Source organism: Suillus paluster, assembly GCF_016628075.1.
Source record: "Suillus paluster strain FC165 chromosome Unknown EDB91scaffold_1, whole genome shotgun sequence".
NCBI lineage: Eukaryota > Fungi > Basidiomycota > Agaricomycetes > Boletales > Suillaceae > Suillus > Suillus paluster.
The window spans coordinates 329,154-354,916 of NW_024537561.1; the positions used below are offsets into that span (position 1 = coordinate 329,154).

The 25,763-nt window shown below is 49.4% G+C and overlaps 11 protein-coding genes across 11 annotated transcripts; 5 read left to right on the forward strand and 6 right to left on the reverse strand.

The window, feature by feature from the left end:
• Nucleotides 1-375: 375 nt before the first annotated feature.
• EDB91DRAFT_1192061 (uncharacterized protein) lies at nt 376-5,924 on the reverse strand. Its single transcript, XM_041320547.1, has 19 exons — nt 5,750-5,924; nt 5,478-5,702; nt 5,400-5,424; nt 5,236-5,339; nt 5,072-5,151; nt 4,987-5,021; nt 4,702-4,936; nt 4,531-4,648; nt 4,245-4,480; nt 4,064-4,187; nt 3,984-4,008; nt 2,409-3,931; nt 2,286-2,360; nt 1,983-2,237; nt 1,144-1,936; nt 1,000-1,085; nt 929-949; nt 758-873; nt 376-700 (listed from the first exon to the last, which is right to left on the reverse strand). The coding sequence occupies exons 1-19, from the start codon at nt 5,861-5,863 to the stop codon at nt 490-492; spliced, it is 4,401 nt and encodes a 1,466-aa protein (XP_041184122.1). The 5' UTR covers nt 5,864-5,924; the 3' UTR covers nt 376-489.
• A 171-nt stretch (nt 5,925-6,095) lies between these two features.
• EDB91DRAFT_1091735 (TEA/ATTS domain family-domain-containing protein) lies at nt 6,096-7,963 on the forward strand. Its single transcript, XM_041316705.1, has 4 exons — nt 6,096-6,332; nt 6,398-6,625; nt 6,679-7,463; nt 7,528-7,963. Exons 1-4 carry the CDS (start codon nt 6,161-6,163, stop codon nt 7,711-7,713), a joined length of 1,371 nt encoding a protein of 456 aa, XP_041184123.1. The 5' UTR covers nt 6,096-6,160; the 3' UTR covers nt 7,714-7,963.
• A 394-nt stretch (nt 7,964-8,357) lies between these two features.
• EDB91DRAFT_1241380 (UPF0187-domain-containing protein) lies at nt 8,358-10,354 on the forward strand (the record flags this gene model as incomplete). Its single annotated transcript, XM_041322069.1, has 16 exons — nt 8,358-8,402; nt 8,452-8,484; nt 8,533-8,571; nt 8,624-8,749; nt 8,813-8,835; nt 8,887-8,892; nt 8,941-8,998; nt 9,049-9,117; nt 9,165-9,544; nt 9,596-9,642; nt 9,696-9,747; nt 9,793-9,860; nt 9,914-10,072; nt 10,120-10,146; nt 10,200-10,233; nt 10,282-10,354. The coding sequence occupies 16 exons, from the start codon at nt 8,358-8,360 to the stop codon at nt 10,352-10,354; spliced, it is 1,239 nt and encodes a 412-aa protein (XP_041184124.1).
• On the reverse strand, nt 10,125-11,505 carry EDB91DRAFT_1192062 (NdufV2, NADH dehydrogenase 24 kd subunit). Its single transcript, XM_041320548.1, has 6 exons — nt 11,338-11,505; nt 11,260-11,289; nt 10,983-11,206; nt 10,721-10,931; nt 10,540-10,671; nt 10,125-10,488 (listed from the first exon to the last, which is right to left on the reverse strand). Exons 1-6 carry the CDS (start codon nt 11,440-11,442, stop codon nt 10,447-10,449), a joined length of 744 nt encoding a protein of 247 aa, XP_041184125.1. The 5' UTR covers nt 11,443-11,505; the 3' UTR covers nt 10,125-10,446.
• A 62-nt stretch (nt 11,506-11,567) lies between these two features.
• On the forward strand, nt 11,568-13,484 carry EDB91DRAFT_1091752 (Aldo/keto reductase). Its single transcript, XM_041316706.1, is given in 14 exon segments — nt 11,568-11,783; nt 11,833-11,937; nt 11,997-12,104; nt 12,154-12,204; nt 12,265-12,311; nt 12,361-12,486; nt 12,541-12,630; nt 12,683-12,750; nt 12,807-12,898; nt 12,954-12,967; nt 13,017-13,191; nt 13,247-13,277; nt 13,293-13,294; nt 13,335-13,484. The coding sequence occupies 14 exon segments, from the start codon at nt 11,739-11,741 to the stop codon at nt 13,404-13,406; spliced, it is 1,026 nt and encodes a 341-aa protein (XP_041184126.1). The 5' UTR covers nt 11,568-11,738; the 3' UTR covers nt 13,407-13,484.
• On the reverse strand, nt 13,485-16,838 carry EDB91DRAFT_1091779 (telomere length regulation protein-domain-containing protein; the record flags this gene model as incomplete). Its single annotated transcript, XM_041316707.1, has 8 exons — nt 16,164-16,838; nt 15,655-16,113; nt 15,549-15,602; nt 15,151-15,461; nt 14,765-15,128; nt 14,587-14,716; nt 13,977-14,530; nt 13,485-13,954 (listed from the first exon to the last, which is right to left on the reverse strand). Exons 1-8 carry the CDS (start codon nt 16,807-16,809, stop codon nt 13,488-13,490), a joined length of 2,985 nt encoding a protein of 994 aa, XP_041184127.1. The 5' UTR covers nt 16,810-16,838.
• Nucleotides 16,839-16,915: 77 nt separating this feature from the next.
• Nucleotides 16,916-19,120, forward strand: EDB91DRAFT_1091780 (uncharacterized protein). Its single transcript, XM_041316708.1, has 4 exons — nt 16,916-17,157; nt 17,214-17,377; nt 17,433-17,817; nt 17,866-19,120. The coding sequence occupies exons 1-4, from the start codon at nt 17,030-17,032 to the stop codon at nt 19,082-19,084; spliced, it is 1,896 nt and encodes a 631-aa protein (XP_041184128.1). The 5' UTR covers nt 16,916-17,029; the 3' UTR covers nt 19,085-19,120.
• On the reverse strand, nt 19,121-20,631 carry EDB91DRAFT_1091781 (uncharacterized protein). Its single transcript, XM_041316709.1, has 5 exons — nt 20,456-20,631; nt 20,262-20,398; nt 19,692-20,159; nt 19,601-19,634; nt 19,121-19,497 (listed from the first exon to the last, which is right to left on the reverse strand). The coding sequence occupies exons 1-5, from the start codon at nt 20,624-20,626 to the stop codon at nt 19,210-19,212; spliced, it is 1,098 nt and encodes a 365-aa protein (XP_041184129.1). The 5' UTR covers nt 20,627-20,631; the 3' UTR covers nt 19,121-19,209.
• Nucleotides 20,632-20,720: 89 nt separating this feature from the next.
• EDB91DRAFT_1076363 (CTLH/CRA C-terminal to lish motif domain-containing protein) lies at nt 20,721-22,133 on the forward strand (the record flags this gene model as incomplete). The annotated part of the gene is made up of 6 exons (XM_041314863.1): nt 20,721-20,981; nt 21,043-21,174; nt 21,221-21,321; nt 21,377-21,815; nt 21,864-22,018; nt 22,067-22,133. 6 exons carry the CDS (start codon nt 20,721-20,723, stop codon nt 22,131-22,133), a joined length of 1,155 nt encoding a protein of 384 aa, XP_041184130.1.
• Nucleotides 22,134-22,276: 143 nt separating this feature from the next.
• EDB91DRAFT_1241387 (uncharacterized protein) lies at nt 22,277-23,005 on the reverse strand (the record flags this gene model as incomplete). Its single annotated transcript, XM_041322070.1, has 4 exons — nt 22,277-22,309; nt 22,362-22,646; nt 22,705-22,799; nt 22,855-23,005. The coding sequence occupies 4 exons, from the start codon at nt 23,003-23,005 to the stop codon at nt 22,277-22,279; spliced, it is 564 nt and encodes a 187-aa protein (XP_041184131.1).
• A 60-nt stretch (nt 23,006-23,065) lies between these two features.
• Nucleotides 23,066-24,446, reverse strand: EDB91DRAFT_1091809 (uncharacterized protein). Its single transcript, XM_041316710.1, has 2 exons — nt 23,238-24,446; nt 23,066-23,166 (listed from the first exon to the last, which is right to left on the reverse strand). Exon 1 carries the CDS (start codon nt 24,264-24,266, stop codon nt 23,409-23,411), a length of 858 nt encoding a protein of 285 aa, XP_041184132.1. The 5' UTR covers nt 24,267-24,446; the 3' UTR covers nt 23,066-23,166; nt 23,238-23,408.
• Nucleotides 24,447-25,763: the final 1,317 nt, after the last annotated feature.

A 25,763-nucleotide genomic window follows, 5' to 3' on the forward strand; every position in this document is an offset into this window, starting at 1 on the left:
ATCGAAGCCATGGACCGCGTGCGGCGTCATGCTGCCTAGGTTTGGATCGTGGCGTGGGCTCAAACGCCAAGCAGAAAAAGTGTATGAATCCTACAAAGTTATCAACACCATCAATAAGTGTACCCCCTGCATGACAGCACCACAATTTGCTACGCACTCGGTTAGGTAGGATACCATCGCACGATCCCCATGACGATGAAGAAGCAGTGAGGGACGAGTACCGCCAGGCACGCGTCTCTTGATCAGCGCATGTCAATAATGCGGCAGCTTAGGAGTGGGCGTATACACTCCAGACTTCACTGATCCTCCGACGGTTCTGTGCAACTTCTCTTTTATACATGTACGTAGTCTGCGTCATACCCACACGTTGACCCAAATCAAACATTACACGATCTTCGATTCGTACAAACAGCAGTACTAGACGACAAAGGATTCGGGCAAGGTACAAGTGGGTATAATACATGTCGACGACTATCGGGAAACACGGCATTAAGGCTTCGAGAACCTGGAGTTCGGCGGAAGTAGCGATTTCGGGAATATCTTCGAAGAAACATTGCGGTCGTGTTTCTGGAGGGCCTTCTTCAGATCGTCTTGAGTACGCTCGCTGGACTTGATCAAGCCTTCCCAGTGACGTGTCATGGCCACGCGGTGCTTTGAATAACCCTCCTCCAGATCTATGAAGGAGTTGAATTGTCTTGCACTGGTTGGTCGTGAATGAACACTCGTCAGCAACTTCAGCTTGTAATCAATTACTCACTATGCATCTGCCAACGCCTCTAAGTCTTCAACTGCGCCACACAGGAGCTCTTCCCTCCCAGCGCGGACGGCTCTGTCGACACTTTTGAACTTGTTGGCGATGCCTTTTACGATGACCTAAGACAGAACGTCAGACGATGAACGCGTCAAGTCGCAAAATCAGGATTTTCACAGCCTGGATATCGCTCAATACCTGTAAAATGAATGAGCGATGTGGCAGAAACTTAAGCAGGTTGTCCTCACGTCCACTATGCCCTGAATATCATCACCCTCATCGGACTTATTGTTGTGGTGATTGTTCTGCCTTGGCGAGTTCTTTGCACGTTTTTCTAGAGGACAAAGAAAGCGTGTCAGACGTCACAAATTGCCATGCATCTTGGTACCCACCAGGCATTTGCTTGACTGGGTGGGAACCCGTTTTAAGAGTGAGTGGGGAAAATGAAGATGGTAACCCAACGTCCTCAAATCGTACTCGATTGGAGGACGGCTTTCGTGCAGGAGGTGATTCTAACTCGTCGTCAGAAACCAGTGAGATGACACAGTCCAGAACCGGTTCCTTGGGTGGGCGTGCGTTGGCTTCGTAGATCCCATTTCCAGACGCCCCATGGTGGTTTGATCGAACATTAGTCGTCAAGCGGGTCATGCTGGAGGCCTGGACAACATCATTGGAAATGGGCCGGGTCACGAGCGGTGATGCAAAAGAAACTACCGATTGCCTCCGACGAACTGGAGCGGAAGGTGAGGACCTCATATCGCGAGGCTTAGTCAAAGAGCCTTCCGCATCCGTAGTTCTAACGGCAACGAGGGGGTTATTCGACGCTGCGAGCTGCTCTTGTCGCTCTTCGTTACGAGGGGGAATCTTAAGCAGGGGAGCAAGATCTTGCGACATGATGACCCCCATGGCGTCATCGGTGGGCGGGTTTGATGCTCCGGTGCGTGTCCCGTGCTCGTCTTGACGGCTGGTGACGTGGGTGACATGCAAAGCGCTTGGAAATGTAGCAGACTTCTTAGAGTTCTCTGCGAGGCCTTCACTGATGAGCATCCGAACATCCTTGGCCACTCCACGATGCTTTGCTGATTCTTGGCCATTCTTCACCGGAGTCGGGTCTTGCGTGAGGTCAATACAGACAGGAGGTTTACGTGGGGTCAATTGTAATGGAGGGGGATCTGAGGAGGCAGGCTGCGAAACAGTTAGCTGCCCATAATATCACGAAAACATCACGTACAAGAATCGGATCCTCGCTTCCTTTCAATGATACTGAATAATCACTAAAATCACCAAAGACTGCTTCACAAATCTCTTCCGACGCGACATCCTGGATGGGTTCAAGCGGATCTTCATCTGGGGGACTGATATCCAAAGGTTTCACTTCGTCAGACAAGGCATGTTGTGTAATGAATACCGGGTCCTCCCAGGGTGCCATCTTCGGTTTGGGAGTAGGATTAGTACGATCCGGAGCCAAATCTTTGTTGTCGATGATCTGAAATAATGACGTTGATCAGTTGGTGACATTTATGGATTGACGTACTACTGCATTGGTGTTTCTGGTGTTGGTCAAATTCTCTGAGGCGACTGTGCTCGTGCTCGCCTGACCCATGTCCGTCTTGTATGCGATAAGGTGAATGGGTGATCAAAAGAAGAAGCGACAAACCTTCTCGACTTCCTTTGTTGATGCAGACTCTGGTTTGAGGGACACTGCAAGGTCATTGGTCGCATCATTGAGGGGAAACTTCACTTCCGCAATTTGATCAAGTGGTTCCGGCGTAGCGACTATCCCAATCTCAGGTTCTGACTCGAGCTTTGCGCTGACCCCCGTGGGTAGCTCAACCGCGGGTCGCTTCTCGTTCCTGCGTCGCATGACGCTCGCGCGGGTTTGTCTGCCGGAAATCGGGGCTGAAACCTTCTTTGGTACCGGCTTCGAAGCCTTGACAACCTTAGCGCGCGCGTTCGTTTTTCCTCTCGAAGTCGCTCCAGGAACTTCGTCAAAGTCTACGTTCTCTGGCGGAATGGGCGACGGCGCCTTCCCTTTCTTCCCGTACTTCTTGGTAGTCTTCGCGGTAGTTGTTGACAACGTTGACGGTGCGAAAGGGTTGGGCAATGTAGCCGCTTCGCTATCGCGTATGGTTTGGATGTCGCCACTAGCAGTATTACGGGCCTTCTTCTTAGGTGGATGATTGTCCTCTAGAGCCATGGTTCCTCTCGTGGGGGAATTCGCATCCTCCCGTTTGCGCCGAGTGCCTGCCAGCTTCGCTGGCAAGTTGGGCGAGTTTACGAGTTTTGAAGGAGAACTACGCCGCGTAGTTCCTTTTCCTGTTGCCAGATTCTTTTTCACAGGTGAAGTGGATATTATTCCGTGCGCAGTTGTTTCCGGCAACAATTCCGCATCGGGTATAGCCTCCTTCAAGAAAGCGGCGTCGTCAAGATGTATTTTGGCTTCATTCACAGCTGGCCCTGGGTGAATGGCCTCATCACGAGGTGGTGTGGACAGCCTCTTGATTTCCATAGGAATCGTTTCTGGATGATCTGTGTGGGAATCTACAGTGCTAGACGACCGCAGGGTGGAAGAACGCGTGTTATAGGTGCGGCGTGACTTCCCGAGTTCTGTCGTCATAGTCTCCGCGTTTGTATCTGGCTTGGGTGATGAAACTGCCACCCTCTGAGCGGTCTTGGGCGTGAGCTGTATTTCTTCTTCGTCGGAATCCACAATCAACCTCCGCTTGGCGATGCGTCTGGCTAGAGGCACTGGTGGAATGCTGTCGCTTTTTGCGTTAAGACTGGGAATTGGTTCGGCTTTGACATGTTGCGCCGAATGGACTACGAGACGAGCTTTGGCGACGGGCTTGGGAGCAGGATCGTCGTCGGATATTTCCGAGAGCTCATCGTTGCTTTCGCCAAACACAGAGACGTGCACTGCATGAGGGGTGATGTCTACCGCAGGACTTTTGCGAGGCGGAGTCATCGGAAGTGGCGCGACTTTTTTCGCAGTCTTGGATACAGGACGAGGTCTGGGGACAGTCTTTGTGGGGGACTCGACGCTGGCATGTTTTTTGAACCCCAGAACGTCAGGCTTGGTTTTAGCCGGTGTTGGAGATGGTACATGCCGCGCCGACAGGGATTCTTGCTTAAACTGGGCGGCAACAGATCGTGCATCATCCGGGAAGTTGGTTTCGTACACTGTCGGCTCCGAGGTCAATATTGATACGATAACCGACGCTATGGACCTAACCATTTTCGACATGTTTAACTTTATCCTGTCAATATGAGGAAGTATTAGTACGTGGATTGGGAAGTAGTTGACATAACAACCTCATACTGTGAACCATGCGGTGGCGGTGGAGAGTCGCCCGTAAGTCTAATACCATGGGCGAGACCAACACTTCTCCGTATGCTCGTTTGCTTTGGAAGATTTTCACCCAAGAAACTGAGCTTGGCCTACGTATAAATTGCACCTGTCAGTGTAGTGTTCATCAACAACCTCCTTGTACTCACCACACCGCGTCTCCGTAGAGCCTCCATGAGCCTGCTCAAATCTTCCCGTTCAATGTCGAACTTCAAGTAGAGGCTCTGACCGACCAGGATGTTCAATGGCACTTCTCCCATAACTGGTGGAGCTGTTAAATCAACATGGACGATGGCTTTGTTGGGCGGCGGCGCCTTTGAGATATCGATTGTGACAGAGCGTATATGGCCGTAGGAGATCTTCAAGCTCTCGCAAACATCGTCCTGGTCATAATGGTTAGCGAGGTTCATGACAGAGTTGTGGTTATATTCGCCTGCTCGATAACGTTAGCAAGGAAGCAGTCTCTATCCAGGTACAAGCGGTCGAATGCAGTCGCCTGAGGATAAGCTTTGCCGCACACATGAACCTCATCCAAGGAAAATGGTTGAGGGCTACTCCGGGGAGTGAATGAGTCTGGCCTGCGTCACCAAACCAGAATACTCACAATGTGATATCGCTCCTGGCCAGAGCGTCAATGACCTTCATTGTTGTATCTTCCCAGTGCGAGCTGCTAATGTATTGGAGGATACCAACTAATTCCTGACTGCAGCTGAAATGCTTCTCGGAGCCAAAAAGTTCGTTAATGAATTCTGTTCGTTTCGCCTTCCCTTGCTCAGTTTCGTACGTCGGTGGGATCAGCCATCCCACAATAGTCAAAAGGGCCTCGACCACAAGGTAGTCTAAGTAGAGTTAGACAAAACTTGTACGACCGAGCTTCATGTAGACTTGCCTTTGGACCGCGAGATTGCGATGCCGATCAGCGACCTAAAAACCAGTTAGAGATCATTATTAGATAGACAGGAGGAAAAAATTACCCTCCAAGAACAGCATGATCCCGCAGCCTTCGTTGGTTGCCTGGATGTTTGGCAAGTGTCTCGTGTAGCAGAGAATATGCCTACCAACAGAGTCATCGTAAATTATGCGACAAATGAGCGCATATATGCTGCTATCAAACCACTATCAAGTAGTAAGCACTCACAGTCGTCTGTGTTCGCGGTAAAATGGTCAAGGACGTGTCCTGGTAAAAGAAGAGCGTGCATATAGTCGGATAAAACGCTGATGCAGTAGCTTCCTTTGTCATATCTGCCAAGTTCGGGGGTTAGACAGACACTAAAAGGAAGGAACTCCAGGAACAGGCCATACCATCACATTTTTTGTCAAGAAAGTCCTAGATTCGACCCGGTTGAGTTCTAGTCAGTGTCCCAAGGAGGGAGATCATACCAAAACACCTGATAAAAGGGCAATTGCGACCTCATTCCACGAGGCGCTTAACTGAGAATTTTGTGCATTCAGAGCATTTCTTAACTTGTCATCGATGACTTTGCGAAGCACGGCAGAGGAAAGTTGGAGCGCAGGTCCGGGAACGGCAGCATATAAGGGAAGGAGTGATCGACGGAGGATGGAACGAAGTTTCGATATTGATTGTGAGGAAGGGGAGGACGATTTCTGAAATAAAATTGAGCATCTGTTTAGATATGAGTCTGATTCCTCACCAAAAGAACAAGGTACGACGTAAACTGGCTGACAACGTCGCCGACGCGCTTGTCAATTCCATTGTGTTTGACGGCAGCTTTGAGCGCCTCTACAGCCCTTTCGAGCTCCGTCATCCACGCAAGAGTAAAGTTTAGAGTAAGATAATATCCTTGTTCTGCTGCTCTGGTGCTAAGTTCACGGTGAGAGACAGAGTCATAAGTAAGAACGCGTCAAGATAATATTGAATTATCACGTGATGAGTGCTTTCTATCATGTGATTGATGCGGAGTTTCAATGAGACAGTCGCGCAGATGTATTTCAAGCCAAGTTCCAACGAGATTCCAGATTGGATCACTTCTTGCACACCTTCCATTTTGTGCCCGCCGCCCTCCTGCGCCACCTAAGAACCTGACATTCAGCCGGAACAATCAATGGAATCTATCAAGGAGGAAGCCGCACCGCTGTTACTCCAGCCCGAGTCATGGGAGGTGCTTGATATCCCCACTGCCCTCGGTATCAAGACACCATTATCGGACGTAAAACTCAAGCACTCCAGGTATGACGAAATTTGGAGCGAGGACGTGCACGCTGCATTCATGGAAGGTAGGGAGCGCATCCGTCGCTGAAATTGACGTTCTTGTAGAATAGTAACTGAGAATGTATCCAAGCCATCTCCATCTACCCGCCAATGGGCAAGCGGCGGCTCAGATATGTACGTATATTAAAAGAAGAAGACCAAGACCAAAACGCGGAATCGTCCCACCTCGTCAAGTCGTTCGGTCGCTGTCAACTCATTCAGTCGTACATACTAGAGAAGACCGGCAAGAATCGCACTCGGAAGCAGGTATCTAGCCATCTTCAAAGGTTGAAGAAGAAGTACAAGAACGATAAAACTAGTCTGTTGTCTCCGAAGTGCTGGCATGCTTTCCTACTGAATTGCGCTTCGTAGAGCGTGCATTGTTCTTGGAGGTGTCGCAGCTAACTCAGGAGCATTCTGACCGAGAAGATTTGGCGTCCTCTCCCGGAGGAATTCAAAGTCCAAACATCTCCCTGTCTCTGTCTTTGTCCTCCAATCACCCTTCACCCTTCGATGACGTCGTCCGGGATGGGTTCGAAGAACAAAAGCCGAGTGCCACGCCTGCCAATGGATCCTATTTCACATACTATCACGTCGACAATAGGCATCACTCGTCGTTCTGTGAACGGGAGAAGGTATCTAACTCTTCAATGGTTCCACAGGTCGTACCGGCTTTGCCAATGGGGGTTCCAACGGAAGGAAATTCGGTCAGCACGGGTCCTGAAATCTCCTTGTCTTTGAGACGACTCAGTAACAAGCTGTCCCCACTCACCCGACAATCGGAAATGCCCAATGCCCTCCACTCTTCCCAAATTCATTGCTCCCCTGGATGTCAGGTTCCGCATCACGTTGTTACTCACGATGATTCCTTCACCATGATGGACTTTCATCGTAACTACCCGTTGACTCCAGTAGACCAACTCCTGCACACTCCTTTGCAGCCTCCACAGATCACGCGCCTCGAAAAGCGAAGGGTCGTGCCAGAGAACGTCGACGGAAGCTGGAACTGGCCGGTCAATGCCGATACATCTGGCTCACCTGTGGACTCAGACTGGTATGCCCCCCATGCGCACACCGCGGAACCTTTGCTGTCATTCCCAGATATGCGTGGCGCGCCTGCCTTCTACATGGACTACATGAGCGACTTTTCACCCAGAGTCCAAGGGCCAGCACCACACTCGAAGGCTGTCACACTCTCATACTTCCTCTCCATATGCTCAGGACTTTTTTCCACTGGGTTTATCGCACGCTCAACTGACATGCCCTCACTTTCTTCATGACCCGTGCGCTCAAGCGGAAGAACAACTCGCGTCCCCTCTTCTCATCAAGCCGATTCCCATATATCCCGTCGCGTATGCGCATGCAGAAGATCGTACACCGCATCTATCTCCCGACCCCGCTTTGTAACGCACCCGCAGTTTTTGTGTTTTTTTTTTGGTTCTTTGTATTACTGTTCTTACGATCACACAAACGCATCAGAGCATGGTCCGCAAACATCGCATCGGACACATTAATACCCAGCAATTCGCACTCCTGTTGTAGTACTAGTACTGTTCTATTACCCTTCGCTCAGCTTGTATGCCCGGATCAGTAAATAGCATAGACATGTCAGCGCAACTGAATGACTCATTAATATTGAATATTGATGTAGAGTGAACTCGGATTCTCAGAATGTCTCACACTTTGACTTAACACTGCAAACTAACTCGGGTGTACCAGTACTTACTCGGTTTAGTAAGCTCTCGTTTGACGCCCATGTAACAACCTCCTGCAAACTGTTTGATTTCTATGGTTGACTATGGCCTCAGGCATGCGGGAGGGCGGTCTCAGGATTCAATTATTGAGGTAAATTCGGTGTGTAATGATCAGGACCTTATTGTAACCACCCTGTGAACTTGCCGTGAACAACTAATTATATTGTTCTCCTTCAGGCACTACTAACTGACCGCAAGTCAACTGCCCAACACGTTTCACGTGTACATTGAGGTAGCCAGGAGGCTCGACTACCGCAGTGTCTGCCACAGTATTCGGACCGTTTGCCAGTAAACAGCATGGAGTCGCGCAGGAGTGTAAATTTCACCTTGGCAGCCCTCAAGGTAACATTCCACAATGTCATGCATCTTCATCTAACCAATTGGATGGTAGTCCCCAAGGATTAAAAGGAAGTACCTGCGCAAGGTATTTGGCATTTCGCTCTTCCGTTTCTCTTTGGTTGACATCGTGTAGTACTCATGGCTCCCTGATGTATTACGAGTGAAAGGCAGCGTGCGTGTTGTTGGCAAGAAAAGACGCAGTCACTGAGATCCTCGGGATATAGATTATTGGTCGTATAATTGGTCCAGTTTTGACTGTCACCATATTCGCAGCGTTGGTCGCCTATGCATGGTCCAAAGGGAAGAGAGTGGCGTTGACAAATTCGGTGGTGCCGCTGTTGTCTGTGGTGGTGCGTAACAGGAAACACCGACATCGCCAACTGTATATGCTGACTGCACGTTACAATCCCCAGGTTGGTTTGATTCTCGTATTTAGGTAAGTTATATGTGTGGTCCACGACATTTACCAGTTAACAGTTCTCTACAGAAATGGGTATGTAAAGCGTGAAGTTACCAAGTACAGTATTTGATCTCAGCCTAGCACTTCATACGACCGTTACTGGGAAGGTCGAAAGTGCTTTTCATCCATCACGTCTAACGTAGGAACTCTAATGATCGCGTGTATCCAATTTCGTTAAGTCTTCTCTAGGTTCGCAACCTGTCTCGTAACATTTGGGTTAATGTCTCGCTGCCTCCCACTGAAAACCATCCCGCACACGTTCTCGGAAGAACCCCGACCTCTGATATTACCGCTGCTCAACTCAGACGTCAGAAGATAGAAACTCTGCAATATTGCGTAGCTTTTGCATATGCTGTCCAAACATTACCTTCGCGATGAAGACGGGCCCAGTTATGAGGACTACGCCGGTATCCTTCCCGCCTCGTTCACGCGATTCGACGATCTTGGTTATAGCACGCGTCAAGGAAGCTCCTCTCCTACTTCCTATCATGCTACGACGCCAGTTGTGGACAGAACAAAGCAACAACCCTGATGCCACGAAGAGAATTCGTCCGAAGCGCAGCAAGAAGCAGCTCGTGGCTCATACCACCGCGTCAGGTTCAACCACCCCGCTGCTTTCGGACTCTCATCAAACTGTTGAGTTTCATCCTTACGCTGATCGAATGTCTATGCCATTTCCCCTCATGTTCGTGATTGGAACTTAATGCACCGCAAAGCGACTGACCGATATCAACAGTATCGCTCATGAGCTATCCAGTGCCATCTTCAGGTTTAAGCGGGAAGGTTTGCTTGAAACGGTTGGTCCAGCAGGTAAGATACCCTGACGTGATTCTTAGTCTTGGTGCTAATTTTGTGCCGATACCAGGCACTGAATGCCATGAGTGGGATGTAAGTCAGATGTGTCAGTCCTAAACGCATCTTATCCTTGTCCAGAGTGCAATCGATGGTCGACCAAATGACTTCGATGGAGAGGGTGGCGAATACCCCTATACCCGCGCCTTGTGAGCTCGAGCTTCATTGCTGTCTCTTTGGCAGATGCTGATGCGGGATCTAGATGGAATCCATCTAAAGCAATGTGTAACCTTATACCTGTTTGCCTTGCCATTGACCCTCATCAGTGACCTCGGCTGGAGCACAATCCCCATCGTTACTGTGGTTGCGTTTACACTGATGGGCATCGAGGGTATCGCAGATGAGATTGAGATGCCTTTTGGTAAGTGGCCTGCGCAAAGATAATGTTGTCGCTGAAAACAGTATCAGGACATGACCCGCACGACCTGCCTCTTGGTGCGTTTCAATGCAATGCAGCACTCATTATCATTCACTTATTACATACACAGACACTTACTGTGACGACTTGAGAGAAGAGATAGAGTGAGGTGCATGTCCTGGCCCCATGTTTGGTAACTGACTTTTGTGCAGGTTTATGATCGAAAGGCTTCCGGAGGGGGGACACGGTGTACTTGGTTACGATGACGGGGAAGGCGATGATTGAACTCTTTGGTCAATGATGGGCAGTAGTGGACTTCACGATTTTTTCTTGTCTTTTATGCAAATCGTCACCATCAAAGTCAGCTCTATGAATATCTAGCTAAATTCTGGCGTGCAGAATTCTCCTGGTCCGTAGGGCTAGTAAAAGAGAATCAATAACATGATATCACCCGTACGACATGAACCAACCTTCGTTGACAGCGAAGTAAGTCCAGCAGAGTTTTCGCTCGTCTTCCGCCCACTTTGTGGTCCCGGTTTCGGTTTTTGGCCATTTGCGAACGCCTCCAGGACTTTCTTTGTGGTTGCCGGAGTCAGGTCCTCCTAGACTGAGTTCAGCTCACATTTTGCCAAGGAATGTGAAGCGACGAACGTAGAAATCATCGTTCACGACCATCATAGGTGCATTACTGCAAGCGCCTTGACATTCGACTTCAATTACGGTGAATTTGCCATCATCTGTTGTGGCCCCCGGTTTTATTCCACCCAGTTGGCTGCACACCGTGTCCAAAATCTCCGTGGAGCCACGCAGCATGCATGGTGTGGTGGTACAGACTTGCACAAAATTCTCTCCAATCGGTTCACTGCACCAATAGTGGTCAGTAGAGTAGACCTCTGATTAGTAGTTGACGCACCGATTGAACATGGTATAGAACGTCGCGACCTCGTACACTCGCATGGGGGGCATCTCGAGCAGCTTTGCGACGTAGTTCATTACGCTGATACTCGTCCATCCCTTGTTCTGCCGCTGTCCAAGGTCAAGGAGAGGAATGGTCGCAGCCTTCTTGTATTGCGGAGGATATCTGGAGATGATCTCTTCGGCCCTCTTCATGTTGTCCCCTGTGAACGCAAAGGGTATCTACAGAGAAGGAGCCTGAGAAAGTATGAAGGTCGTCAAATTGGAACACATACCTTCGGGTTGTTATACTCGGTGTCGCGGTGCTATCCACATTTAACAACTTTTCAGTTCAAAATGGAAGATGCACCTACCACGAACAATGCATCTGAGCGGCGGGCGCATGAGTTCGAAAAGGCCCTCCCAAAAACCGAAGGAGTCGAAGCCGCCGAACGCCTCAGTAAAGTGGTTACAAGCATGTCCAGCAGCGAGCGGAAGTGTAATGAGTTTCACCTTGTTCGGAACAGTAGGATGAGAGAACTAAGATTCACACGGTCTAGACCGGAAATTGCCTCCTGTGTGAAGTCATATCAATTCTAGTAAGCTCTAGTGCATCAGGTCAGAAAGTCTGACAAGGATACACTGCTTATCCAGCTATCTTTCGCCGAAGGTTACGCGTGCTATCTATCAGCTTTCGGCATGACGCCACTTATAAGCAGTTGGAACACGTTCGCTATGGACATCCGTAACCCGTGACAGCTCACATCTAACGGTCATGTCTGCAGTTATCAACCCCAAAAGCGCCCTGAAGGTCGTGATGGTTGGCATTAAGCTACTTCCTACTGATAATAGTGCTGAGTTGCCCTCAGGGTGCTATGACTTTTGGCGTAGAAGGTTCCGAAGGCGCTCGGGTCCACGACCTCAAAGACGTGGAAACCATTCTCGACATCTTTCAGAGCCATGGCCACAGTGAGGTTGGTCCTACATCCGTTAGCCATGATTGCATTCTAAAACGCTGATTTTCTCTATGTAGGTCGACACCGCGCGAATTTATGCGTTCGGTACCAGCGAAGAATATCTCGGAAAACTCAACTGGCAGAGCCGGAACTTGATCATGGACACCAAGCATTACCCTCATGCCGTAATTTCCATCTTTGCCGTTCTTTCAAGTCGGCTAACATGTCACTTAGCGGATGGGCCGACCCGTCGAAGAGGGCGAATTGTGTGATCACTCCCCAGAGGTGAAACCTTTCCACTTCCGACTGTTCGGTATCAAAGTTATTTACGTCTGAACACTCAAGGGGTTGCGCCAGAATCTCATGGCATCCTTGAAGGCCCTGAACACCAAGTAAGTCCTCCTCTCCCTTGCAAGCCCATGTCTTGATAAATTTATTCAGCAAAGTCGACATGTGGTATCTACACGGCCCTGACCGCACCATACCATACGAGGTCACCCTAAAAGCTGTCAATGATTTGCACAAAGAAGGGTACTTCAAAACTCTTGGCATTAGCAATTACATGTCGTCAGTATCTCCTAATGTCCTTGCCAAACCTAGGTCCTGATTCCCTCTGCGCAGTTGGGAAGTAGCGCAAATGGTGGAGGTATGCAGATCCAACGGGTATATCCAACCTACAGTGTACCAAGGCGTTTACAATGCGATACAAAGGTTTGCTATTATGTTTCTCGCCCTTCCATCGTGCTCATACATTTGTTCATAGAACCGCAGAACCAGAACTGTTCTCCTGCTTACGAAAATATGGTATAAGCTTTTATGCCTTCAGTCCCCGTATGCATTTTTCCCCTAGCGATGTTATACACGAGCTTGAGATACATCCAATTTAGTCGCAGGAGGCTTTTTCACTGGTCGGTACATCAGCCAAGATGATCAGGCTGAAGCAGGTAGCCGGTTTGATCCTAGCAGAGTTCAGGGCAAGGTACCTTCAGAATTCCTGTTTTGCCTCGTTTTCCAACCTAATTTGTACTTCTTAGCATCATCGTAATAGGTAAAACTCCATCCGAGGATAGGAAGCCTGGGTTTGACTCGATGTGCAGGTATTGGAATGACACCTACTTTGCTACTGTCAAGTCGATCCGCGACATCGCTGAAGCACACAATCTAACCGTACCAGAAGTGGCTTTGCGGTGGATCTCTCATCACAGTTACCTGTCTCGTGAAGCTGGCGATGCAGTCATTATTGGAGCATCTAGTGCGAAGCACACAGAACAGGTATAGTCATATGTCATGATTTCTGGCTAAACACACACGAACTAATCATTTTCAGAACCTTTTGGATCTCGAAAAGGGCCTTTTGCGTGAGTTTGACACAGCTCTAACTGCTTTATCACGCGATTAAACTTCATTTCACAGCCGATGAAGTTGTGAAAGCCCTTGAAGATGCTTGGCTTTCTGTCAAGGCTATCTCTGCCAATTACTGGCATTAGATAATCGAAGTAGCGTAGATTGGCAACATCTGTGCAACCAACAAGAGATTCTCAGAGAAATACGTGTTTCATACTCATTGACTATCGGACATCAACCATAGACCTTCGCCATTTTGAGGTTAATTCATCAACCTTCAGCAGCACCCCTGCTGCAGCCCTACGCAGTCGAACCTCATGTAAACCCCCACCACCTTCCACAAGGGTTCCCTTCTCAAGTAGCTCAAAAATCTTCCCAGCCCACTCTCCAGCACCTAACAGTAGTGCGGTGTGCTCAAGACCAAGCGAGCGTCCCCCATCGAGTTCGAGACAACCATCCAGTACAATCAAGGAAAGCTCAAGAGCGGCTGTGAGCACTGAAGCTTCCTTACCCCGGGCTTCGCCAGGTGGTCCGATCGAGTCTGTGTCATCGCTAACCGCCCTTGAGATTGGTCGAGTGCCCAACGCGACCGCGAGCTCCAGTGCACCTGGCGCAATAAGAGACAACCATTGCGGAGCATTCTGCGCTGCATGTACCAGCAGCGCCAGAGAGCCCATAAACTGCGACAGCACTAACGGGGTTGAGGATAAGACCCGTGCCAGCACCGTGATACCGATACCGACCATCACGGTGCGCTGTTCTCTCCTCACGCATCTGCTCGTTACGGAGGAACGCCCAAAAACGGTTGATGAACGGCATAATGAAGTAATCGGCTGCGACATCTATGAATGCAGTCCGATGAGGTTGCGAAGTTCGCCCTGGCAGGAGTGCTCGACTGTCTCTTTCTCCAGGCGACACTTCACTGATTTTAAGAGGTCTTCGTACGCGCAACTGTCGTTCTCGTACGAACTCTGGTACTTTGTCAGCGGTGGCTTCCTTTCCTCTGTCTATTGCTGCACGGGTGACACCCTCAAGCAAGCCTTGGACAGTTCCGCTGGCTTGACCGTTGGCAGTGAGATATTTCTGATGAAGCGCAGGAGGCAAGGTTTTGCTAGGAAATGCAGTGCGCTGATCATCAAGAGGCTGCAAGTTTGCGGAATGAACTGGGAGCGACGCTAGTTCTCGTGCTCCAAGTACGACGGCGTTGAGTATGACAAAGCGTTGCTCTGTAGAATACTGATTGCTAAAAAATTCTTCGATGATGCACCTGTGAAAAATTTCGTCGTACGTATTTGTTGGCCCAAGCCTTGTAATGAGACTTACGTGGCGGAAACTCGAGGGCAGCATGCTACCAGTGCATTGACGGCCCGCTGACGCTTGTTCTCGAAGCCCTCAAGTTCGTAGTTATCGTTCAAGGAAGTAAATCCATAGATCAAATTAGCAGCGTTTTCCTCTGCATAGCCGTCAGTCATTGACCCACATAACGTCACCCCGAACCCACCAAGTTCAGTCCCATAATCCCTCTTTTTCCTAATCAGCTCTTCTGCGACGTTAAGTGCTATTTCGATTTTATCGACTTCCTGGTTCTCTTCGCCGGGCTTCGCCATCGTGCTTCGCACCAACTCGCCCAGCTGCGCAAGGTACACAGGCCGTGAAATTTTCTTGACTCCGACACGTAGAGTAGGGTCTTTCTCGAGCTCATCGAGCTCAGAGGGCGTTGGTGACGCGGAACGGGAGGAGGTTGGTGATGCGTAGCCGGTAAGTGAGTCGTCTGAGTCGTAGCCGGTCGTGCTTACACTAGCCTTTGTGAGCCTCAACGCTGATATTTCAGCATCTTCCAGGACACCAGCGGTGGTGAATTTCTTCTGTTGGAGGACTCTCCTCCACTGTGACTGGCTCTAATTCATCTCCTGCGTAAGGGTCAAAATCAATATCTCGAGCCGAGCAAAGTGCTCTTAGATCTCTGGCCCAGGGCTTCCCGTCCTCATCTCCCTCCCAGTTTCCGAAATCCAAGTTCTTTCCTGCACGCGTTGCAACCACTTCAGCTGCCAGCATCCCACATCGGCGGACGCTATTGTCCAAATGACCAATATATCGACCGACCGCAGCGACGAAGCTAGGGGATAGCGCAGTGGATACCACATGTTCTGATTGACGAGGAAAGTACGATACAATGAGAAGTAGCAGTGATGTAATATCTAATCCATGCAGACTGATCAATCACCAGATCAGCTTTACATGAAGACGAACTCACAATGATGTCGCGACAGAAGGGAGTGCTTGACAGTGCTCTGAAGCACACCACACGTCCAAAGTACATGCCAATAAGGTCTGGAGCGCTAAAATATCATGATTGACACGCGTCTACGAAAATTTAAATAAAATACCGACCTTCAGAATTCATAGGACCGGTTTTTGCACCGGCTACACAGCTGACGAAAATTCTGGCATGGCTCTCTTTCCAATCGCGGGTCAACATGACACTCAGCACAGCATTCCACGCATCTGATTCTGGCTGGAGCATTCCGAACATAGCACGAAGCAACATGGATTCTTGCACGACAATGCCTCTTTCTTGTGCTGTCATGCCTAGGTTACTGGGTAAGTGCACCAGAGAAGAACATAGCGATGTGAAGATAGTCTGCTGAGCAACCGTTGATGGAAGAGAAAGGAGTATATCCGTCCAGAACTTGGAGTACCTGTGGTCATCGTCCTGTCTAAATCTCGCGCGGATTGTGGCTAGTGTGGAGCGAAAGAAGGATGGTTGGGACGGTGGTAAGAATGATGAAGATGGAAACACGCCAACGTTTACGAGTTTCATCAACAGCTGTGTGGCAGACGTTATCATATCTGCACATACGTCATGTGTACATATCAGATATAAAATGAACAAGACTCACCCTGCGATGGCGAACTGGAGAGAGTGAACACTAAACGCTCCGTGCCGGTACTCAAGCCATTGAAGTATGTCGCGAGCTCAAGTTCTAGGGGCAATCCTCGCGTGCCGACTGCATTGGCAGCTTTTAACGGGACTGCGGAAACGTTTCTGAGACAGTCATCCCATCTGACCGATTTCCTTGCTGATATATCGTTGCCAGCGAAAGTAGCAGTGTGAAGTCTGTCAATAGGATACTGAGTCGACAGCTTGGCTAATAGTCTAATAGATTGCTCTGTGAGCACTGAAGAGAGCAATGTGGAATAAGCGCAGAGCACGACATTTCCTGCAGCAGATAGTGCAAAAGCAAACGCGTCGGGGCAGAAATACTGATCAGCGAGTGGTAGATGACCCTCGTCAGCAAGGACTGTAGACCACGTTGGCAAAACGTGCTCAATTAAGACTCTTTGAAGGGGAGGAAAGGCTTTTGCGATGTCAAGGGCTCGTGGTCCTTGGAGCGGCTCGAGGTTGAACCGACGCCATTGTGGTGGAAGAAGGCCTACGGAGTCGAGAGGGCGACAAAGTAAGGATAACAGAATTTGAAGGTCTGTTATAGGATATTGCAGGCTATCCACCACAGATTTGATCTGCGCGAAGGTGTCTTCTTCCATAGATTATCACATAGAAATCACCGCAGCCTGGAACTTGACGTGCTTGACTTTGGATCAATAATTATCATTAGCTTAGTCAACAGCTTCACAATTCAATACAGGTAAACAAACTCCTAAGTATTTCCCAAGTGGAACATCCGTTTGACATCCGCATCCGAGGTTGCAGAATGGACTGGGAGACCTCCTTCCTCTCCATCCATTTTGGACCAACACTATCATCATGTCGTCTTCCAAGGTGTCCCTCTCCAATCTCTCAGCACTTTATCATGTCCTTTGGCAGGTGCAAGATGACTCTGTCTTGAGGCAAGGATTGAGGTGTAATGTTTTAGATTCGAATGGATATGACAAGTTAGCCTGTTTCCTCTCTATGAGGTTTGAAATGATACTAAGTGGTTTGAAAATAGGGTGCATCCGTTCACCTTCGATTCTATCGATCTATCTCGACACCCTGATGCGGTGTTACCAAACGGAGCGACCTCCATGCTCATTCGTTCAGAATATGAGTTGTTCTTTGACAACATCTCTGCGATCGAGCGCAATTTCATCGTTCATGGATCAGCGGGTATAGGTGAGTCAACTTCTTTCTAGGAGCGCTGCTGCTTAATGCGGCCACTGGCCATCAGGGAAGACGCATTTCCTAGCATACGTCCTCATCAGGCGACTTCTTGCTTGCCAGCCGGTAACTTATCAGATAGACCAACCGGGCACATCCGTCTTGTGCTTTACCGCTGACGGATTCTTCACCCTCTCAGAGGAAGACAACGAGTACCACCCCTTGTTCCAATCCGAAGACGTATGGCACCTTGTTGACAGTACACACTACAACCCCGTCACGCACACGAATACTGACCACACTCAGACGCTGATGTGGGGCACGTGCGGCAAGGCCATTTTCACTACCTTTTGGCCCGACAGCCTGGGGTTCAACATTGAATGGTCGCCTGGATATGATGTTGCGCTTCGGCAGTGGATGGCTCCGTGTACTTGGGACGAAATCTTCGCTATGAGGTGAAATCTTTTGATATGATTCCAACGATCACTGACAATCGTTGCCAGTGCACTTACTGCAGACCGGCATAACGCCAAGCGCCTGCGATGGACATACGCTCATTTCGGGTCCAATGCGGATATCTGCCTGCAAGTGTCTCGTCATGCCAGCTATGGCGATCACTATGTGGATGAGCTGGAGTGCGCACACGATATTTTCTGGAGCCTGCATCCCACACTGCGCGAATTAGAATCCCAATATAACCGCAGCCTGTTTGCAGTTCAACCCGGCGACACCCGTACGGAACCACTTCCGTACCCTGTGTCGCAGTTTGCCAGCAAGCTCCTCGCAGAAGAGATTGTCTCCTTATACCCATCCACCGCCAAAGTTGCCATCGACACCCTCCTCGACTCGCTCGACACTAAAGAAGAGGGTGAGACCTTCTATCGTCAGACTGTGGTGGCCCTTATGTTCAGATATGGGGGAACCTTCGAGCTGCGGTGTCCCGATTCGGAGTGGAATTATCAGCCAGCGGATGAAGGTTTCTTCCTGCGTGCCAACTCTACGGCGACTCCCAAGCGTCGATGGGCTTACCGGACCCAAGGCCAACTTGCGGACCTAGCCGAGAACTATCCCTTCATTCTCCACTCCCCTGAACATTCCCTTGTGCATCCAGGTATCGACGCGGTCATGTTTGATGTCAGCGCCTCGACGGTGTGGCTTATGCAGGTGACGTATGGATCCCCACGCCCAATATCCCCGAAGGCTCTTCGTTTCGTGCAGGACACTGTACGAGGCAGTGCTTACGAGCCGACCCCTCTTCGCCCCTGGAACCTCATCTTTGTCACACGCAGGCAGGTCATCGCGGACTCCTTCCAGCTCGGTGGATCCAGAAAATCAGAGTACTTCACTTCTATGTTCTGGGACAAACGCATGAAGCCATATGTGATGCAATTACGGGATACGGATCCCGGCATGCACTCTTCGAGCACCTCATTTCAGCACACCCCATATCAGCAGTGGGGTTTCCCCATGTGGAAGAGTCTTAGCTTCCCACAGCGCCTGGCGAACTCGCTGGCGCACCTCGTACATGGACCCTGGCTTGCAACTGGTTTTGAGTGTGTGGACCAGGTGACGATGGGGCTTTGGGGTATGTTTATACGGACGCCGGGATCTCATTTACTTGGCTATATGACGAGCGAGGACTCGATTGTGCTGAGTGGACTCCATATGAGCATTCCTAGGGGACTAACTGGCAGCAGGTCAGGGATGTACTTGGATCTCTGATAACCAAGGTGAATGGGAAAAGAGAAGCAAGCGGTCCAAACTTCTATAATGTAGTAGTATTAATGTGCAGGCTACAATCTCCTGAATGGCATCTACTTAAGACTGTTGAAAATAAGCGGGCCCACTCAAGCCTCCTCATCGCCCTCTCCGACATTCTTCATACCTTCCCATATGTCTTCTCCTTCCTGTTCGTCATCATTCACGGGCACAGCATCTTGCTCTTGATCCCAAACAACAACCGTCGGTATCGTCGTCACGAAAACACGTTCCAAAACAGTACCCTTCTTGTCAGGGTGCTGCCCAACCTTATCGGGAAGCGGGACGACACTGTGTATACGTATGTATCGATCTATCGAGGCTGAGGCTAGGTGGGATGGAGATGCAGTCAGTGAGACGGCAGTGCCCTGATAGGCCTAGATACGAGATGTTCTGTCAATGAGGATTAAGAAATGCAATCAGGAGAACAGACCTTTGTACCCATATGAAATATTCCCATTACGCAAATCAACCGCATACACATTTGAGCCAGTGGTCTGACACAAAGGCCTCACTGATTATGTAGCGGTTAATAAAGCCAAACCACGATATCAATCAAAGGAATACCAACTGTTCTGAGAATCCCTTCTCGATTGTTTTTACACCACCAACCTTCCCTATCCCTTTAAATACAGCGACAGGTCGCCGCCCAGCACGGGTGTCGTAACGACGCATATCACCGAGGCGCGTGCCTGCAAGAAGATGCTGTTGGCTTGCAGATGTTGACGGTGAGAGGTACGTTAAACACGTATTATGAACTGGTTGTCGTAGTCCGAGATAATCATTTTGTACGTTTTTGGCGCGCCAAACTTCCCCAGGAAATAGTGCATCGCCTTGTTTCCGTTTTTTGCTACCATTAACTGGTGTATCTCTTGCTGAACTTTCAGACGGAGAAGCAAATGCACGCTCTGTATCCCAGAGAGATACCTCCACCTCATCGCCTCCGTATGCAAATGTTTGATGGTCGTGCGAGAGACGCCAGTCCGCAGAGTCGGGACGGTAAGGCAGCAAGTTTATGGCTAACTCCACTGTTATCGTCCTTCAAAGTCGACATTAGCAGGGCGCCGTTGGTAGTACAAGAAAATACGGAGCTTCGCCGCTTCAGAACCGTCAAGCGAAAAACTCGAATACAGGAACTCACCCGCCCGAAGCAGCAAGACCAATGAAGGACTGATCAGTTTTGATTCGAGTTTCCTTCCATTCTTGAAGTAACTCGAGTCGATTATCCTCTTCCAGAGAAAAAATTGAAACCGCTCCATTTGCATGAGCAGCTGATAACTTTACTTCAGCATTACTCGGGATGTTTTACTAACGCGAGGGGCTGGCTGAACGCACCAATGTCTTCTCCCCCACGTTCAACGCGAGTTTTTGGATGCCTTTTCTTCTGCCTGTGTCGGTACCGTCATGAAGAGTGTTCAAGACTGGTTGCGATTCTTCTTGCAAAACTGGGTTATACTGCACCGATTTTATGTTGCCCAGCTCATCACCGACGAGAAATCGAGGCATTATTGGCGTGACAGGACCAGCGCGTGACGGAGTATATCATTGTGTGACTTACCATTATTGTGTATCAGCACTCGATAAGTCAGTCAGCACATTCATGGACGGTCCACTCAAAGAGTTGTCCAAGCTCGAGAAGCTCACGGAGAAAGGCCAAGGGAAAGCACCATCTATCGAGAACTCTTTGGACTCTCTTCTCCATTCTCTCCGACAAGTGAAGGATCGCATCAAGGCAGGGAGCGTTACAGAGGACACTTATGGCTTTCTAGCACAAACCGTCGAAGCAAAGAAGAAAGAAATAGATGAGAGACAGAAGGAGGTTTATAATGGAATTGCAAGACTTGGGAAGGCCCTGGACAAGGTCTGCATGCTCTGCTAATTCTCTACGTCGCAAGCATGAACTCACGACTTTCGCTGCACAGAAATTCACTCAGCCGCTTCCGACATATGACCCTCTTTTCACGTCGGACCGTGCGCAAGCGGCTCTTGAAAGAACAATTGCCCTACATTTCCTGCGCACCGGACAGTTTTCGACAGCGGAAACATTCATCCAAGTAAGCAGATAATGGCAAGTCTGAGACTTACTAGAATGATTTTCAGGAGTGCGGTGTATTCATCGAGCCTGGGCTACGAACTCAATTCCAGGACTTGCACCGCATCGTGTTGGCATTAAAGAGACAGGATATCGGACCCGCATTAGAGTGCGCCGCGTTTCATGGCTCCCACATTCCCTTTTCTCATGTATACTGCTTGCAGGTGGTCGCTGAAGAACCGCGAATTTCTTCGAAAGCGATCTTCGCCGCTGGAATTCTATTTACATCGGTCCCAATTCATCCGCCTCCTCTTGGCAGAACCACTAGATGCTGGCCCTGCCATTTCGTATGCAAATGCCACATTGCGCAGCTTTTACCCAGAGCACGCAGCCGAGTTTCAGAGACTCATGACTTCCGTTCTGTATCTCCCGAAGGAACGCCTGCAGCGGTCTCCGTATGCAGACTTGGCCTCAGACTCGGTGCATACGGATCTCGAGCCACTTTTCGCCAAGGAATATTGCACGAGTCTTGGCATGAGCCGCCAAGTACCACTGAGAGTAATAGGTGACATTGGCGGTGGAGGTGCCTTGGCCAGAATTGAGAAGGCCCGGACAGTAATGAAAGAGCGTAAGAGTGAATGGAGTCAGACCGACGAGTTACCTGTCTGTATTTCCTTTGTTGATGTCAATTGTGTCTCATTGTATCTTCAGATCGAAATTCAGCTCGCACCAGAGAACCGTTATCATTCCATTTTTGCTTGCCCAGTATCCAAGGAGCAATCCACTGAAGATAACCCCCCGATGATGATGACATGTGGGCACGTTATAACGAAGGACAGTTTGCAAAAACTGTGCAAGTCCAATGGGTACGTCTTCGTGTGGTTTTGCTTTCGCTTGAATCATGACGTTTTCAGACGTGTCAAATGTCCGTACTGCCCCGCGGAGTCGACACAGGCGAACGCTTTGCGCGTTTTTTTCTAGTGTTTAAGAAGGCTAACACTCCTCTCATCGTCTGCATTGTACTTTAGTTCATCATCTCCACATATCTATTTGTACTATAGACTTGTAGCATCACATAAAATGTGGCACAACTAGGAATAATCAAGATATCATGAACCTCCGTGTCAGGTTTCAAGTTTCGGATCGACCCAATGAACCTGAATATCACAATATCACTTGTCTGTTCTACAACACCTGACGTAGACTCACCATCATCGTCAGAGTCTCTTCTCCATCCTGATTCGAGCTTTTTACTATCGTACTCTCGTCGACGGAGGGTGCGTTGATGAACCTCGCGAGCTCGGCCAGTTTCGCAACGTCGATATGATACCGCTCTGCTAAGGCCTGAAGTTCTGCTTGGGACTTGATTGTTTTCCGGGACTCGAGTAAGTCGCTTAGCGATGCAGCCACGAGGCGATTTCTGGTAGAATGTGACGGCGAAGCCTCTACTTCAGACTGAAGGCGAGAACGATACATCTGCTGAACGGAGTCTGCCTGTGAGGAATCCAATACCTTGTTAAGAGCGGCACTCGATACTGGACAGGGCACGCACTGGTCGGACGGACTGCATGTGGTGGTCGACGCGTACAGGGCCTAGCTGGCTCAGCTTTGACATAAATTGGGGGTCTTTGGCATCCACTTCAACCGCTAGCACGAGGTTTCAACAGGCCATGAGTGACGCTGACAGTTCTGGCGTACGTACCGTCCGTCTTATTTTCGAATGCCAGTGGTCTCGAGGGCATTGCACGTCGAATTTCTTGAACACCACCTTGTTCCAAGGGTGTACGAGTGCCAGCCCATGACGATTTTTCTTTGGGTAGCTTACGGGCTATTTTGGATGAAGAACCGCCCATGGTAAGTAGATGAAGAGCCTATGAGTCTTATGTAGACGGTTGTTTATAGCACCTACATTGTACAAGTTGAAACTCGTCTGTATACGCTTCACTCAAACAAGATAACATCCCTAGGCCTCTGATCGATATCAGCAGTCTGATTCAGTGATGAAAACATGAAGGCCAGTTGCCTTGATTGATCCTACTTCAGTCTTCTGACTTCTCAACACTTTCTTCCTGTTCTCATGTTCAGTTCGTACTAGTTTCGTTGCAATGCTCCGTGCTCTAGCCCATACTCGAAGTCCAGTGCGTTCAGATGGCCTCATAGCAAGCGAACATCGGCACTCCTAGAAAATAAGGACTTGTTTCCTGAAAAATGGCTTCGAAAATATAAGCGGTAGGTCGAGAAAATATACATTAATATTTAGCATCGAACACGACAGACATGGTCCCTCTTCATATACGAGCGCGTGAACTTCTTTCCACAGCCGACGCAGACAGCTTTAACCTTCCGCAGGTGTGTGTCGTTCACATGGCGAGTGTGGTTATCCTTCTTGAAAACTCTCAAGCACCCAGGCCAGGTGCACTTTACTTTGTCTTGGCTACCCTGCACCTTGGGGAGAGGCAGTTGGTCGCGTCTGACTGAAGAATCGGGCAAGGTCTGCCCCTCAAAGTATGTGCCATGCTGAGGCAGGGTGGTTTGTGCACCGAGCTCATATCCGATGAAACCGGATGCGCCGCAGAGCCATAGGCCCGGGTCTGGTCGCAGATGGTAAGCGTTTGAAGGAAATGCTGCGAATACAGCGAACTTGCCTTGACCGACTGGAGGATCTATAGCATCCGAAAGTGATCCCGCAACACTGACAGATTCTAAAGGACCGTACTCTTGGTCCAAATGTTGGACATGGCGTGCTAGTGGCCGTGGCAAGGGGGAGAGGTCGAGCGAAGTCAACGATGGTGGAATGACATCGAGCATATCGAGTGCAACTAGCGCGATGGTCTGAGGCTCATTATCGCCGATTGCTTGGACGCCGACGGTACCATTGAATGCGCTTGAACCCCCCACGGTGACTCCTGACTGGCAGGTGGCAAGAAGCTCTTCAAAGTGGGTGCGGATCTGCAGTATTTCCTTGCAAACATCGTCTATCCTGTCAACGTACTCAATACATGATTGCAGGGCTGATATCGTTGCATTTTGACCAGAGGTATAACCTAACCGCGGAGACGGCGTCGATGGGTGGGCTATTAACCTTGGTCTGGGCCTTAAACATGGTAAGCTCATGTGTTGATCCTGAGGCTACGAAGGGTTTCCTTACTTTTGTAAATATGCGCTCATAATACTGAATCTGAGTTCTGGAAGACCTGGATGGCACAGTGAGTGCAAGAAACACCCACTAGCCTTTTTGCGAGCTTCCTGCCTTTATATTCACGTTTGCCGCCCGTGGCTGTCGTATGCCCGTGGCAGGGCCAACGTAAACTTGGACTATGCGTGTATACTTCGAATCATTCAAGTGGTTTTCTCAGCCCAAGCGCACTCTGGTTCTCCGATTCCCGGGCGACTCGTCGAATTGGTGTCGCGACCCTGAGGAAACCTGCCCGGCGGCAGTGCACATTGACGTACTACTGCAAATTTGCGATCTCACCCCAAAAATTAACCGTGTCGCACGCGTCCCTGTGTCGTCAATCTGTATCGGCTGAATATTTAGTTGTGGGTGGGGAATGGGCAGATATCAGGCGCGCGCGTGTTCGCACATCAACCTTCAATCGAAGGCAGCGCTTATTCTGGTCTTGCGGCACTGTCCTTTGATGATATCATTGTAGTGTGCGGTGAACGCCGACCAAGATTAAACGGCTGTCGTCTCCCCAGTTATCATTGACAATGATTACCTGGTGGGTTCCTTCGAGAATATCCCTCAAAGACAATACTGACGCCGGTTTGTGTTGACTGACAACTGCGATACTGAGGTTTCATTTTTCCCTATGCTGAGCTGGCCGATGGGGGCGAGCTTTATCCTTGCGCTATCTCAGTAATCCACGGTCCGCTTTCCTCGTTGTCCATCGCAAGTGAAATCTGTAATCGAGCATTCAACGCAAAGTAACTTTCCATGTTTAACGGGGTTGAGGGAACACTCACAGAACGTCGAGAGTACCGTCTCAAGTACTAACCCTACATACCCATTCTCCTCCTCAGTAGTCCAAACGTGTTGACCTATCAGTGTGCTTCCCCAAGAATCATTCAAACACAAGGTGAATCACTCATGGCAAGAGTCATTGTCCACATAGGCAACCACGAGCTCAACATCGGTCTACCACGGATCTCAAGATGGCCAACAATTTTGAAGCAACCTAGAATTAGGAGAAGGGGGTAGAATATTTACAGAAACACAGTCGGGTCTCAAGTGGGAATACGTGTATCATCGAGCCGCCTTTGCAGACAGTAATAAACACCAACACATTTCGTCTTCTAGTAGACACCACCACGCCTCCTCTGACGTCCCGTGCGCCTGCTTGAGCGACGCGAGCCAAAACATCTACAACAGAGAATATCGACGATGACGTCAAATATAGTGACGATGACCTGCAAGAATGATTTGTTCAGTGATATTAAGACGGTCCAGGAGCATACACATACAGTCGTGATGGCCCCAACGATGGCCATTATAACTCCTGCGATGGCAGATATAACGGCGTTAATCCCACCGCCAATAGCAGAGAATATTGAGCCCTGTGTACAAAGGATATTAGTACTTGTCGAATGGAAAATATGACCACAACGATA